At 40.2% G+C, this 16,009-nt stretch overlaps 1 protein-coding gene across 1 annotated transcript in view; it reads left to right on the top strand.

The window, feature by feature from the left end:
• LOC122561449 (uncharacterized) overlaps window positions 1–16,009 on the top strand; it is a 166,630-nt gene that overhangs the window by 96,196 nt on the left and 54,425 nt on the right. Inside the window, exons 67-76 of the mRNA XM_087999300.1 lie at window positions 2,903–2,962; window positions 3,271–3,333; window positions 6,123–6,182; window positions 6,855–6,917; window positions 9,611–9,670; window positions 10,199–10,258; window positions 10,558–10,620; window positions 11,360–11,713; window positions 13,140–13,199; window positions 13,508–13,570. Of these exons, the coding sequence (XP_087855426.1) occupies window positions 2,903–2,962; window positions 3,271–3,333; window positions 6,123–6,182; window positions 6,855–6,917; window positions 9,611–9,670; window positions 10,199–10,258; window positions 10,558–10,620; window positions 11,360–11,713; window positions 13,140–13,199; window positions 13,508–13,570 (906 nt within the window). The remainder of the gene's footprint in view (window positions 1–2,902; window positions 2,963–3,270; window positions 3,334–6,122; window positions 6,183–6,854; window positions 6,918–9,610; window positions 9,671–10,198; window positions 10,259–10,557; window positions 10,621–11,359; window positions 11,714–13,139; window positions 13,200–13,507; window positions 13,571–16,009) is intronic.

The raw sequence follows: 16,009 nt of genomic DNA, 5'->3' as shown, positions 1-16,009 counted from the left end.
GTCCCTGTGTCAGTCGAGGTTGATATGTCATAGTCTCAGCTCAGGAGGTTTTGGGAACATAAGACATTCCTGACACTTGTTCATCAGCAAAATCTGTCACTTCTAACTCCAGTAGACAATCCCCTGGTATTGGATCAGAATGGGTTCACACCCGGCATGCAGATAAATGTTAATTATTGATGAGTGTCAGTGTAACCTAACGTCAATATTGATTGCGCGCTCCCATTATGGATCCGCCCTGAAAATTCAGTCTTGTCTTGGACATCAACTTTAACTAAAGAAGGTTAAGACACACAACAATAATGCTGTGTGTGCTGGAGATGTCACAAAACAGCAAGAGAACTTTCTGAAGAAAGCCAACAGATGTTCTATCATCTCCATGTCCAGAAACACAGTCAACAATCCCAGTCCTTCCACTTCTTTGGAATTTTGCACTGATTCCTCTGACTTTCTGCAAAAATATAATCCATTGGTTTTCTCTGAACATGGCATGATGATTGACATTTTGGTGATATCTGCTTCCATCCAGCAAAAAGGAAGTTTGTTCTTTCAAAATACTACTAAATGTTAACAATGGTGCTTTGCTACTTACTTGGTTTGAATGCTCCTTCTCTCATTGCTTCATGCGATTGTTAAATGTTCTCCAACAGCTCTATTGTTGATCTGTTTTGGTGAAACATCTTCCTGTCCAATACATACACACCAACCTGCTCCGCTTCAAATGATGATGAAGTTGTGGGAACCATATGGTATGGATTGTGTTCTCAACTTGATTCCATTGGAGACTGTCAATTTGTCCAACAGACTTAGAGATTCCTAAGTGAATCACAAGACAACGTGGATGATATTAAAGGAGTAGTATTGCTGTGTAATCACTCCAGCAATGAGAGACATGGAGTCTTAGAGTTGTACATCACGGAAACAGGCTCTTCGATACAACTCGCTCATACCGACCAGATATCCCAACCTAATCTAGTGCCATTTGCCATCCCTTGGCACATATCCCTCGATACCCCTTCAATTCATATGCACATCCAGATCCCTTTTAAATGCTATAATTGTACCAGCCTCCACCACTTCCTCAGGCAGCTCATTCCATGCACACATCACCCTCTTCATGAAAAGGTTTCCCCGTCGGTCCCTTTTAAATCTTTCCCCTCTCACTCTAAACCTATGCCCACAAGTTCTGGACTTCCCCAGCCCAGGGAAAACACTTTGTCTGTTTATTGTATCCATGTCCCTCATAATTTTACGCACCCCGATAAGGTCACACCTCAGCTTCTGACTCTCAAGGAAAAACAATCCAGCCTATTTAGCATCTCCCGACAGCTCAAATCCTCCAAACCTGACAACATGCTTGTTAATCTTTTCTGAACCCTTTCATGTTTCACAACATCCTTTTGAGTTTGCTGTGAAAATCAAACATCAACAACATTTCTGATAGCAACCAGTCTAACTTCAACATCCACTGATACAAGTACACCAAAGTGAACTTAAAATTCACGTGAGCTGGTGTCGGATCTGTGCTTCATAAAGTATCTCGAGGTCAGGAGCTGGTCAAATTGACATTGGATATTGAGTTCCCATGGACACTATAGCAAGAAGAAGAATCTTAAATTTTCATTCATCCACTGGGATCTGGTTTCTGAGATATCCCTCAGTCATCTGATTTCTGCGAAATTAATTGACTGATAGAGCATGTTAAGATGTCCAGGGTTAACAGTATGTGAGCATGAAACTTATTCCCACAGAGCCCCAAATTATTTGTGTTAATCAGAACAGTGCAATTATGTCAATGAGTGTTAAGATAAGTGATTTTATAGAGATGTTCACACTTCATCCATGAAACCAACGAGGACAGCCCCTATCCACCTCTGAATTTCGGTCTGACCATATGTAACCATGTCCCACACTGACAATCTGAGCACTCAACTCTTGAAAGTGATGAGTGCTCTCAAAATGGCTGCTGACTGTCCTCACAGCTGGAGCAAGCCTGACATTTTCTGTCTGTAGAAAAAACACAATGCATATAATTAAAGAAGCATTCATACACCCTGCTGATCTTGAGGCAAGTTTCATACAATGACGTAGAGATCACTGTCTTGTGTTTTCCTCATCTCCAGAGAGCTGATGAAGTCTAGTAGAAATTCAAAGGGACCTTTAGGCAAAGGGTAATATTGATGTTCTGAAGCAGGTGGATCAGCCAATGACATTGAGCATGATCACAGTGGCAATATAAGGTTTCTAGAAGCACAGTATACCTTCAGTTTGTAATAGCCATGTCAAACATGAAAAATAAATCTAGTTTTAGGAATGCTATTGGCTATAAAGTATTCAGATAGTTCAGTGAAAATCCTTTTCAGATGATAAATCTAATGCTGTGAACAGTATGATGCAGAATCAGGAATCAATAATATGGAACTTTGTTCATGCTGCGGCAAAATCAAATAGAACACAATGATGGTTAGTGAGTGTCTTTCTCTTCAAAACAACAGGGACAAGCACCTCAACTGCAACGACTGTCAGTTCTACAACTGGTGAGCGAAATCATTTCTAACAATCAGGACAAGTTAATTGTGAACAAAGAAATGAAATATAATTGAAATTTAAATGTAAATGAAATGTAAGTGTAAATCTCCCCCAACATATTACTTTCTAATTGGCTGGAATGATTGTGAATGCAATTTCAGCTTCAACCACCTTCCTCTGAAAGTAGGTCCAAATTTCTTTCAGAGCTCTTGTTCATTTCACATTCCTGTGGTGCCATATAAATGAACATTGATTAGATTGTCGTAAAATCTCTGCAACTCAGGTCACTTTGCCTTTCTGATTAAAAATTACAAGAGTGGAGTCTAAACTAAATTGGCATCTGGTGATTTTGAATATCATTCATACATTTCAGAAGAATCAACCACATCTGTACCACCAACTACAACTGGCTCTACCAGTGCTTCGACAAGAGGTGAGTGAGGAATTCCTTCAGTGTGGAATAGCCAGGCCTGAGTGGGAAATGATATTTTTACCTTAGTTCTTTATCAGGGCATTTCTGACAAATGAATACCTCCATCCTCGCGGAGCAAAGTCTTCAGTTCAAAACTAAAATACGAAAGGGGGCAGGCACCAGTGAGTGCTCGAGCACATCCAAATCACAGCAGCTCTGGGAGTACCTGGCACTGGATATGTCTGTGTTTCTGTGATGCTGACATTTGCACAATACTGTCCTCTTCCAACTTGGGCGTATTGAATGTGATTGCATTTGTTTCACTTCAGAACAAACAACGACAACAATAGGGATAACCACCACACCGAGTTCAACTGCCAGTTCCACAACGGGTGAGTGCTGCCTTTTTTCATTCAACATGATAAATAATGAAATGTGTAAAATGGTTACAATTTAGTGAAATCTCTGTGTCAGTCGAGGTTGATATGTGATAGTCTCAGCTCAGGAGGTTTTGGGAATATAAGACATTCCTGACACTCGTTCATCAGCAAAATCTGTCGCTTCTAACTCCAGTCGACAATCCCCTGGTATTGGATCAGAATGGGTTCATACCCGGCATGCAGATAAATGTTAATTATTGATGAGTGTCAGTGTAACCTAACGTCAATATTGATTGCGCACTCCCATTATGGATCCGTCCTGAAAATTCAGTCTTTTCTTGAACATCAACTTTAACTAAAGAAGGTTAAGACACACAACAATAATGCTGTGTGTGCTGGAGATGTCACAAAACAGCAAGAGAACTTTCTGAAGAAAGCCAACACATGTTCTATCATCTCCATGTCCAGAAACACAGTTACCAATCCCAGTGCTTCCACTTCTTTGGAATTTTGCACTGATTCCTCTGATTTTCTGCAAAAAAATACTCCATGGATTTTCTCTGAACGTGGAATGATGATTGACATTCTGGTGATATCTGCTTCCATCCAGCAACAAGGAAGTTTGTTCTTTTAAAGGACAACTAAATGTTAACAATGGTGCTTTGCTACTTACTTGATTTGAATGCTCCTTCTCTAATTGCTTCATGCGAATGTTAAATATTCTCCAACAGCTCTATTGTTGATCTGTTTTGGTGATCTTCCTGTCCAATACACACACACCAACCTGCTCCGCTTTAAATGATGATGAACTTGTGGGACCCATATGGAAGGGATTGTGGTCTCAACTTGATTCCATTGGAGATTGTCAATTTGTCCAACAGACTTAGAGATTCCTAAGTGAATCACAAGACAATGTGGATGATATTAAAGGAGTAGGATTGCTGTGTAATCACTCCAGCAATGAGAGACATGGAGTCTTAGAGTTGAAAATCACGGAAACAGACTCTTCGGTACAACTCAGTAATAACGACCAGATATCCTAACCTAATCTAGTGCCATTTGCCATCCGTTGGCGCATATCCCTCGATACCCCTCCAATTCATATGCACATCCAGCTCCCTTTTAAATGCTATAATTGTACCAGCCTCCACCACTTCCTCAGGCAGCTCATTCCATGCACACATCACCCTCTTCATGAAAAGGTTTCCCCGTCGGTCCCTTTTAAATCTTTCCCCTCTCACTCTAAACCTATGCCCACAAGTTCTGGACTTCCCCAGCCCAGGGAAAATACTTTGTCTGTTTATCGTATCCATGTCCCTCATAACTTTACAAACCTCGATAAGGTCACACCTCAGCCTCTGATTCTCAAGGAAAAACAATCCAACCTATTTAGCATCTCCCGACAGCTCAAATCCTCCAAAACTGACAACATGCTTGTTAATCTTTTCTGAACCCTTTCATGTTTCACAACATCCTTTTGAGTTTGCTGTGAAAATCAAACATCAACAACATTTCTGATAGCAACCAGTCTAACTTCAACATCCACTGATACAAGTACACCAAAGTGAACTTAAAATTCACGTGAGCGGGTGTCGGATCTGTGCTTCATAAAGTATCTCGAGGTCAGGGGCTGGTCAAATTGACATTGGATATTGAGTTCCCATGGGCACTACAGCAACAAGAAGAATCTTAAATTTTCATTCATCCACTGGAATCTGGTTTCTGAGATATCCCTCAGTCATCTGATTTCTGATAAATTAATTGACTGATAGAGCATGTTAAGATGTCCAAGGGTAACAGAATGAGAGCATGAAACTTATTCCCACAGGGCCCCAAATTATTTGTGTTAATCAGAACAGCGTAATTATGTCAATGAGTGTTAAGATAAGTGATTTTATAGAGATGTTCACACTTCATCCATGAAACCAACGAGGACAGCCCCAATCACTATACTTCCACCTCTGAATTTCAGTCTGACCATATGTAAACATGTCCCACACTGAGAATCTGAGCACTCAACTCTTGAAAGTGATGAGTGCTCTCAAAATGGCTGCTGACTGATCTCACAGCTGGAGCAAGTCTGACAGTTTCTGTCTGTAGAAAACACACAATGCATATAACTAAAGAAGCATTCATACATCCTGCTGATCTTGAGGCAAGTTTCAGACAATGACGTAGAGATCACTGTCTTGTGTTTTCCTCATCTCCAGAGAGCTGATGAAGTCTAGTAGAAATTCAAAGGGACCTTTAGGCAAAGGGTAATATTGATGTTCTGAAGCAGGTGGATCAGCCAATTGCATTGAGCATGATCACAGTGGCAATATAAGGTTTCTAGAAGCACATTATACCTTCAGTTTGTAATAGCCATGTCAAACATGAAAAATAAATCTAGTTTTAGGAATGCTATTGGCAATAAAGTATTCAGATAGTTCAGTAAAAATCCATTTCAGATGAGAAATCTAATGCTGTGAACAGTATGATGCAGCATCACGAATCAGTAATATGGAATTTTGTTAATGCTGCGGCAAAATCAAATAGAATACCATGTTGGTTAATGTGTGTCTTTCTCTTCAAAAGAAGCGACCACAACAACAGGGACAAGCACAATAACTGCAACGACTGTCAGTTCTACAACTGGTGAGCTAAATCATTTTTAACAATCAGGACATGTTAAGGGTTAACAAAGAAATGAAATGTAATTGAAATTGAAATGTAAGTGAAATGTAAATGTAAATCCTCCACAACCTATTCCATTCTAATTGGATGTAATGATTGTGAATGCATTCCATTTTCTTCAAAAGAATCAACAGCTACAACACTAACAACCATCACAAGTGGATCTACTGCCAGTTCCACAACTGGTGAGTAACATCCCCTTTCACATTACATTACAATGTATTTTCACATCAGATTACCTTCATAGCTTCAAATCTGAGAGGGAAATGATATTTTCATCTTAGTTCTTTGTCAATGAAATTACGTCCATATTTTCTTCAAAACTCTTGTCCATTTCACATTCCTGTGGTGCCATGTAAATGAACATTGATTAGATTGTCGTAAAATCTCTGCAACACAGGTCACTTTGCCTTTCTGATTAAAATTACAAGAGTGGAGTCTAAACTAAGTTGGCATCTAGTGATTTTGAATATCATTCATACATTTCAGAAGAAACAACCACATCTGTACCACGAACTACAACTGGCTCTACCAATGCTTCGACAAGAGGTGAGTGAGGAATTCCTTCAGTGTGGAATAGCCAGGCCTGAGAGGGAAATGATATTGTTACCTTAGTTCTTTATCAGGGCATTTCTGACAAATGAATACCTCCATCCTCACGGAGCAAAGTCTTCAGTTCAAAACTAAAATACGAAAGGCGGCAGGCACCAGTGAGTGCTCGAGCACATCCAAATCACAGCAGCTCTGGGAGTATCTGGCACTGGATATGTCTGTGTTTCTGTGATGCTGACATTTGCACAATACTGTCCTCTTCCAACTTGGGCGTATTGAATGTGATTGCATTTGTTTCACTTCAGAACAAACAACGACAACAACAGGGGTAACCACCACACCGGGTTCAACTGCCAGTTCCACAACGGGTGAGGGCTGTCTTTTTTCATTCCACATGATAAGTAATGAAATGAGTTAAAATGGTTACAACTTAAATGCCTGGTCAGTGAAATCTCTGTGTCAGTCGAGGTTGATATGTCATAGTTTCAGCTCAGGAGGTTTTGGGAACATAAGACATTCCTGAGACTCGTTCATCAGCAAAATCTGTCGCTTCTAACTCCAGTAGACAATCCCCTGGTATTGGATCAGAATGGGTTCACACCCGGCATGCAGATAAATGTTAATTATTGATGAGTATCAGTGTAACCTAACGTCAATATTGATTGTGCACTCCCATTATGGATCCTCTCAGACAAGTCAGTCTTTTCTTGGACATCAACTTTAACTACTGAAGGTTAAGACACACAACAATAATGCTGTGTGTGATGGAGATGTCACAAAACAGCAAGAGAACTTTCTGAAGAAAGCCAACAGATGTTCTATCATCTCCATGTTCAGAAACACAGTCAACAATCCCAGTCCTTCCACTTCTTTGGAATTTTGCACTGATTCCTCTGACTTTCTGCAAAAATATACTCCATTGGTTTTCTCTGAACATGGCATGATGATTGACATTTTGGTGATATCTGCTTCCATCCAGCAAAAAGGAAGTTTGTTCTTTTAAAATACTACTAAATGTTAACAATGGTGCTTTGCTACTTACTTGGTTTGAATGCTCCTTCTCTAATTGCTTCATGCAATTGTTAAATATTCTCCAACAGCTCTATTGCTGATCTGTTTTGGTGAAACATCTTCCTGTCCAATACACACACACCAACCTGCTCCGCTTCAAATGATGATGAACTTGTGGGACCCAGACGGAAGGGATCGTGTTCTCAACTTGATTCCATTGGAGACTGTCAATTTGTCCAACAGTCTTAGAGATTCCTAAGTGAATCACAAGACAACGTGGATGATATTAAAGGAGTAGTATTGCTGTGTAATCACTCCAGCAATGAAAGACATGGAGTCTTAGAGTTGTACATCACGGAAACAGACTCTTCGGTACAACTCGCTCATACCGACCAGATATCCCAACCTAATCTAGTGCCATTTGCCATCCCTTGGCGCATATCCCTCGATACCCCTTCAATTCATATGCACATCCAGATCCCTTTTAAATGCTATAATTGTACCAGCCTCCACCACTTCCTCAGGCAGCTCATTCCATACACACATCACCCTCTTCATGAAAAGGTTGCCCCGTCGGTCCCTTTTAAATCTTTCCCCTCTCACCCTAAACCTATGCCCACAAGTTCTGGACTTCCCCAGCCCAGGGAAAATACTTTGTCTGTTTATCGTATCCATGTCCCTCATAATTTTACAAACCTCGATAAGGTCAAACCTCAGCCTCTGACTCTCAAGGAAAAACAATCCAGCCTATTTAGCATCTCCCGACAGCTCAAATCCTCCAAACCTGACAACATGCTTGTTAATCTTTTCTGAACCCTTTTATGTTTCACAACATCCTTTTGAGTGTGCTGTGAAAATCAAACGTCAACAAAATTTCTGATTGCAACCAGTCTAACTTCAACATCCACTGATACAAGTACACCAAAGTGAACTTAAAATTCACGTGAGCTGATGTCGGATCTGTGCTTCATAAAGTATCTCGAGGTCAGGAGCTGGTCAAATTGACATTGGATATTGAGTTCCCATGGACACTATAGCAACAAGAAGAATCTTAAATTTTCATTCATCCACTGGGATCTGGTTTCTGAGATATCCTTCAGTCATCTGATTTCTGATAAATTACTTGACTGATAGAGCATGTTAAGATGATGCTCATTCCTGAAGAAGCGCCTGTGCCCGAAACGTCGAATCTCCTGTTCCCTGGATGCTGCCTGACCTGCTGTGCTGTTCCAGCAATAAAGTTTCAGCATGTTAAGATGTCCAGGGGTAACAGAATGAGAGCATGAAACTTATTCCCACAGGGCCCCAAATTATTTGTGTTAATCAGAACAGCGTAATTATGTCAATGAGTGTTAAGATAAGTGATTTTATAGAGATGTTCACACTTCATCCATGAAACCAACGAGAACAGCCCCAATCACTATACTTCCACCTCTGAATTTCAGTCTGACCATATGTAACCATGTCCCACACTGAGAATCTGAGCACTCAACTCTTGAAAGTGATGACTGCTCTCAAAATGGCTGGTGACTGTCCTCACAGCTGGAGCAAGCCTGACAGTTTCTGTCTGTAGAAAACACACAATGCATATAATTAAAGAAGCATTCATACACCCTGCTGATCTTGAGGCAAGTTTCATACAATGACATAGAGATCACTGTCTTGTGTTTTCCTCATCTCCAGAGAGCTGATGAACTCTGGTAGAAATTCAAAGGGACCTTTAGGAAAAGGGTAATATTGATGTTCTGAAGCAGGTGGATCAGCCAATGACATTGAGCATGATCACAGTGGCAATATAAGGTTTCTAGAAGCACAGTGTACCTTCAGTTTGTAATAGCCATGTCAAACATGAAAAATAAATCTAGTTTTAGGAATGCTATTGGCAATAAAGTATTCAGATAGTTCAGTAAAAATCCATTTCAGATGAGAAATCTAATGCTGTGAACAGTATGATGCAGCATCACGAATCAGTAATATGGAACTTTGTTAATGCTGCAGCAAAATCAAATAGGATACAATGTTGGTTAGTGTGTGTCTTTCTCTTCAAAAGAAGCGACCACAACAACAGGGACAAGCACAATAACTGCAACGACTGTCAGTTCTACAACTGGTGAGCAAAATCATTTTTAACAATCAGGACATGTTAAGGGTTAACAAAGAAATGAAATGTAATTGAAATTGAAATGTAAGTGAAATGTAAATGTAAATCCTCCACAACCTATTCCATTCTAATTGGATGTAATGATTGTGAATGCATTCCATTTTCTTCAAAAGAATCAACAGCTACAACACTAACAACCATCACAAGTGGATCTACTGCCAGTTCCACAACTGGTGAGTAACATCCCCTTTCACATTACATTACAATGTATTTTCACATCAGATTACCTTCATAGCTTCAAATATGAGAGGGAAATGACAGTTTCATCTTAGTTCTTTGTCAATGAAATTATGTCCATATTTTCATCAAAACTCTTGTCCATTTCACATTCCTGTGGTGCCATATAAATGAACATTGATTAGATTGTCGTAAAATCTCTGCAACTCAGGTCACTTTGCCTTTCTGAATAATATTACAAGAGTGGAGTCTAAACTAAGTTGGCATCTGGTGATTTTGAATATCATTCATACATTTCAGAAGAAACAACCACATCTGTACCACCAACTACAACTGGCTCTACCAGTGCTTCGACGAGAGGTGAGTGAGGAATTCCTTCAGTGTGGAATAGCCAGGCCTGAGTGGGAAATGATATAGCTACCTTAGTTTTTAATAGGTCATTTCTGCCAAATGAATACATTCATCCTCGCGAAGCAATGTCTTAAGTTCAAAACTAAAATACGAAAGGCGGCAGGCACCAGTGAGTGCTCGAGCACATCCAAATCACGGCAGCTACCGGGGTATCTGGCCCTGGGTATTTCTGTGATGCTGACATTTGCACAATACTGTCTTCTCCCAACTTGGGCGTATTGAATGTGATTTCATTTGTTTCACTTCAGAACAAACAACGACAACAACAGGGATAACCACCACACCGATTTCAACTGCCAGTTCCACAACGGGTGAGTGCTGCCTTTTCTTCATTCCACATGATAAATAATTAAATGACATATATTGGTTACAACTTAAATTCGTGGTCAGTGAAATGTCAGTGTCAGTTGAGTTTGACGTGTCATTCTCACAACTCAGGAGTTTGTGGGATCACCAGCCATTCCTGAGACTTGAACTTCAACAACATCTGCGGCTTTGATATCCAGCCATCTCCCTGGTATTAAATCAGGAATGGTTCCACCCAGCATGCAGATAAAGGTTAACAATTGATAATTGCCAGTGTAACCCAACACCCAGGATTGGTTTACCGCAACATTATTGTTTACCCATCCCCAATGTGCACATTAAGTGTCTGCTCAAACATCAAGTTTCGCAAAACAAAGTGAGGACTCAAAGTGTGCTGATGATGTGACAGAACATAGAGTGAATTTTCTGAGTTTACTCAGCAGATGTGGCATCATCTCTGTGTCCAGAAACACAGTCAGCGCTCCAAATCCTCCGACTTGTTTGGAACTTTGCAAGAAATCATTGGGCTTCCAGCATAAGAACATGTGTGAAGTATTTCCTCTGAACATGGTGTGATCATTAACATTCTGGTGATATATGCATCCATCCTGCAACAAGGATTTGTGCTTTTTTGAAAGTACAATTAAATGTTAAAAATGCTGGTTTGCTACTTACTGATTTAGAATGCACCTTTTCTATTTGTTTCATGCGGGTGTTAAATGTTCTGCAACTTTTCTATTCCAGAGGTGATCTGTCTTGGTGAATGGTCATCCTGGTCCAATACACACACACCAAACGCCACCAGTCCATATGATGTTGAACTGATCTACCCTGTGCGCAAGCGATTGTGTTCTCTGTATGATTCCATTGGAGACATTCAGTGTCAATTGGTCCAAAACACTTCAAGGCCACCCAGTGAATCAACAGAACACGTGAAGTGTATTAGAGGATTAGGATTGCTGTGTCGTCTTCCCCACAATTCATCACAGGAATTTTGTTCAGACTACCAAATTCGAGTTTGCTGTGAAAATCCAATATCAACAACACTTCTGACGACAACCGGTCTAAGGACAACATCCACTGAAACAAGTACACCTGGTAAATCTAAAATTCATGTGTGCTGGATTTGGGGCTATGATTTACAAAGTGTCTCAAGGTCAGGAGCTGGTCCAGCTGACGTTGGATATTGAGTTCCCATAGACACTGTAGCCATTGGAGAAATCATAAATTTTCATTCAAACACTGGGCTCTGGTTTCTGATATATCCCTCACTCATCTGATTTCTGATAGATTAATTGACTGATAGAGCATGTTACGATATCCAGGGGGAAGTGAATGCGAGTATGAAAACCTCTCCCAGCAGAACCCCAAATGAATTGTGTTAGTCAGAACAGTATTTTTATTTCAATTGGAGTTCAGGTGAGTGTTTTTGTCAAAATGTTTACATTTCATCCATGGGACAAATGAGGGCAGCCCCAATCGCTGTAGTCCCACCTCTCAATTATCAGCCTGACCATGTGGAACCATGTCCCATGTTGAGAGTCTGAACACTCAAGCTGGCAAAGTGGTGATTGCTCTCAAAATGGCTGTTACCTGCCTTATAGCTGGAGCAAGCCTGACAGTCGCTGCCTGTAGGAAATACACAATGCATATAATTGAACAACTGTTTGTTCTGTTTATTAATGAGGAGGGAAGTCTCACACAATGATCTCGGGTTCACTGTGTTGTGCTTTCCTCATCTCCAACCAGCTAATGAAGTCTGGTAGCAAGTCAAAGGCTTCTTCAGGAGATGGGTAACATTGATATTCTGAAGTAGTTGGATCAGCCAATTGCATTGAGCATGATCACAGTGGCAATACAAGGTTTCTGGAAGCACATTATACCTTCAGTTTGTAATAACTATGTCAAACATGCAAAATAAATCTAGTTTTAGGAATGTTATTGGCTATAAAGTATTCAGATAGTTCAGTGAAAATCCATTTCAGATGAGAAATCTAATGCTGTGAACAGTCTGATGCAGAATCACGAATCAATAATATGGAACTTTGTTAATGCTGCGGCAAAATCAAATAGGACACAATGATGGTTAGTGAGTGACTTTCTCTTCAAAACAACAGGGACAAGCACCTCAACTGCAACGACTGTCAGTTCTACAACTGGTGAGTAAAATAATTTCTAACAATCAGGACCAGTTAATTGTTAACAAAGAAATTAAATATAATTGAAATTTAAATGTAAATGAAATGTAATTGTAAATCTTCCCCAAGGTATTCCATTCTAATTGGCTGGAATGATTGTGAATGCAATTTCAGCTTCAACCACCTTTCTCTGAAAGTAGATCCAAATTTCTTTCAGAGCTCTTGTCCATTTCACATTCCTGTGGTGCCATGTCAATGAACATTGATTAGATTGTCGTAAAATCTCTGCAACTCAGGTCACTTTGCCTTTCTGATTAAAAATTACAAGAGTGGAGTCTAAACTAAATTGGCATCTGGTGATTTTGAATATCATTCATACATTTCAGAAGAAACAACCACATCTGTACCACCAACTACAACTGGCTCTACCAGTGCTTCGACAAAAGGTGAGTGAGGAATTCCTTCAGTGTGGAATAGCCAGGCCTGAGAGGGAAATGATATTGTTACCTTAGTTCTTTATCAGGGCATTTCTGACAAATGAATACCTCCATCCTCACGGAGCAAAGTCTTCAGTTCAAAACTAAAATACGAAAGGCGGCAGGCACCAGTGAGTGCTCGAGCACATCCAAATCACAGCAGCTCTGAGAGTATCTGGCACTGGATATGTCTGTGTTTCTGTGATGCTGACATTTGCACAATACTGTCCTCTTCCAACTTGGGCGTATTGAATGTGATTGCATTTGTTTCACTTCAGAACAAACAACGACAACAACAGGGATAACCACCACACCGGGTTCAACTGCCAGTTCCACAACGGGTGAGTGCTGCCTTTTTTCATTCAACATGATAAGTAATGAAATGTGTTAAAATGGTTACAATTTAGTGAAATCTCTGTGTCAGTCGAGGTTGATATGTGATAGTCTCAGCTCAGGAGGTTTTGGGAATATAAGACATTCCTGACACTCGTTCATCAGCAAAATCTGTTGCTTCTAACTCCAGTGGACAATCCCCTGGTATTGGATCAGAATGGGTACACACCCGGCACATTTAAATGCTATAAATGTTAATTATTGATGAGTGTCAGTGTAACCTAACGTCAATATTGATTGCGCACTCCCATTATGGATCCGCCCTGAAAATTCAGTCTTTTCTTGGACATCAAATTTAACTAAAGAAGGTTAAGACACACAACAATAATGCTGTGTGTGCTGGAGATGTCCCAAAACAGCAAGAGAACTTTCTGAAGAAAGCCAACAGATGTTCTATCATCTCCATGTCCAGAAACACAGTCAACAATCCCAGTGCTTCCACTTCTTTGGAATTTTGCACTGATTCCCCTGACTTTCTGCAAAAATATACTCCATTGGTTTTCTCTGAACATGGCATGATGATTGACATTTTGGTGATATCTGCTTCCATCCAGCAACAAGGAAGTTTGTTCTTTCAAAATACTACTAAATGTTAACAATGGTGCTTTGCTACTTACTTGATTTGAATGCTCCTTCTCTAATTGCTTCATGCGATTGTTAAATATTCTCCAACAGCTCTATTGTTGATCTGTTTTGGTGAAACATCTTCCTGTCCAATAGACACACACCAACCTGCTCCGCTTCAAATGATGATGATCTTGTGGGACCCAAATGGAAGGGATTGTGTTCTCAACTTGATTCCATTGGAGACTGTCAATTTGTCCAACAGACTTAGAGATTCCTAAGTGAATCACAAGACAACGTGGATGATATTAAAGGAGTAGTATTGCTGTGTAATCACTCCAGCAATGAGAGACATGGAGTCTTAGAGTTGTACATCACGGAAACAGGCTCTTCCGTACAACTCGTTCATACCGACCAGATATCCCAACCTAATCTAGTGCCATTTGCCATCCCTTGGCGCATATCCCTCGATACCCCTCCAATTCATATGCACATCCAGATCCCTTTTAAATGCTATAATTGTGCCAGCCTCCACCACTTCCTCAGGCAGCTCATTCCATACACACGTCACCCTTTTCATGAAAAGGTTTCCCCGTCGGTCCCTTTTAAATCTTTCCCCTCTCACTCTAAACCGATGCCCACAAGTTCTGGACTTCCCCAGCCCAGGGAAAACACTTTGTCTGTTTATTGTATCCATGTCCCTCATAATTTTACGCACCCCGATAAGGTCACACCTCAGCTTCTGACTCTCAAGGAAAAACAATCCAGCCTATTTAGCATCTCCCGACAGCTCAAATCCTCCAAACCTGACAACATGCTTGATAATCTTTTCTGAACCCTTTCATGTTTCACAACATCCTTTTGAGTTTGCTGTGAAAATCAAACATCAACAACATTTCTGATAGCAACCAGTCTAACTTCAACATCCACTGATACAAGTACACCAAAGTGAACTTAAAATTCACGTGAGCTGGTGTCGGATCTGTGCTTCATAAAGTATCTCGAGGTCAGGAGCTGGTCAAATTGACATTGGATATTGAGTTCCCATGGACACTATAGCAAGAAGAAGAATCTTAAATTTTCATTCATCCACTGGGATCTGGTTTCTGAGATATCCCTCAGTCATCTGATTTCTGATAAATTAATTGACTGATAGAGCATGTTAAGATGTCCAGGGTTAACAGTATGAGAGCATGAAATGTATTCCCACAGAGCCCCAAATTATTTGTGTTAATCAGAACAGTGCAATTATGTCAATGAGTGTTAAGATAAGTGATTTTATAGAGATGTTCACACTTCATCCAAGAAACCAACGAGGACAGCCCCTATCCACCTCTGAATTTCGGTCTGACCATATGTAACCATGTCCCACACTGAGAATCTGAGCACTCAACTCTTGAAAGTGATGAGTGCTCTCAAAATGGCTGCTGACTGTCCTCACAGCTGGAGCAAGCCTGACAGTTTCTGTCTGTAGAAAAAACACAATGCATATAATTAATGAAGCATTCATACACCCTGCTGATCTTGAGGCAAGTTTCATACAATGACATAGAGATCACTGTCTTGTGTTTTCCTCATCTCCAGTGAGCTGATGAAGTCTAGTAGAAATTCAAAGGGACCTTTAGGCAAAGGGTAATATTGATGTTCTGAAGCAGGTGGATCAGCCAATGACATTGAGCATGATCACAGTGGCAATATAAGGTTTCTAGAAGCACAGTGTACCTTCAGTTTGTAATAGCCATGTCAAACATGAAAAATAAATCTAGTTTTAGGAATGCTATTGGCGATAAAGTATTCAGATAGTTCAGTAAAAATCCATTTCA

Source organism: Chiloscyllium plagiosum, unplaced genomic scaffold (genome assembly GCF_037043375.1).
Source record: "Chiloscyllium plagiosum isolate Xiang-an unplaced genomic scaffold, Cpla_swu_hap1 HiC_scaffold_23, whole genome shotgun sequence".
In the NCBI taxonomy this organism is placed as follows: Eukaryota; Metazoa; Chordata; class Chondrichthyes; order Orectolobiformes; family Hemiscylliidae; genus Chiloscyllium; species Chiloscyllium plagiosum.
Note: the sequence above shows the minus strand (reverse complement) of the source record. Positions and strands in the feature narration are given on the sequence as shown.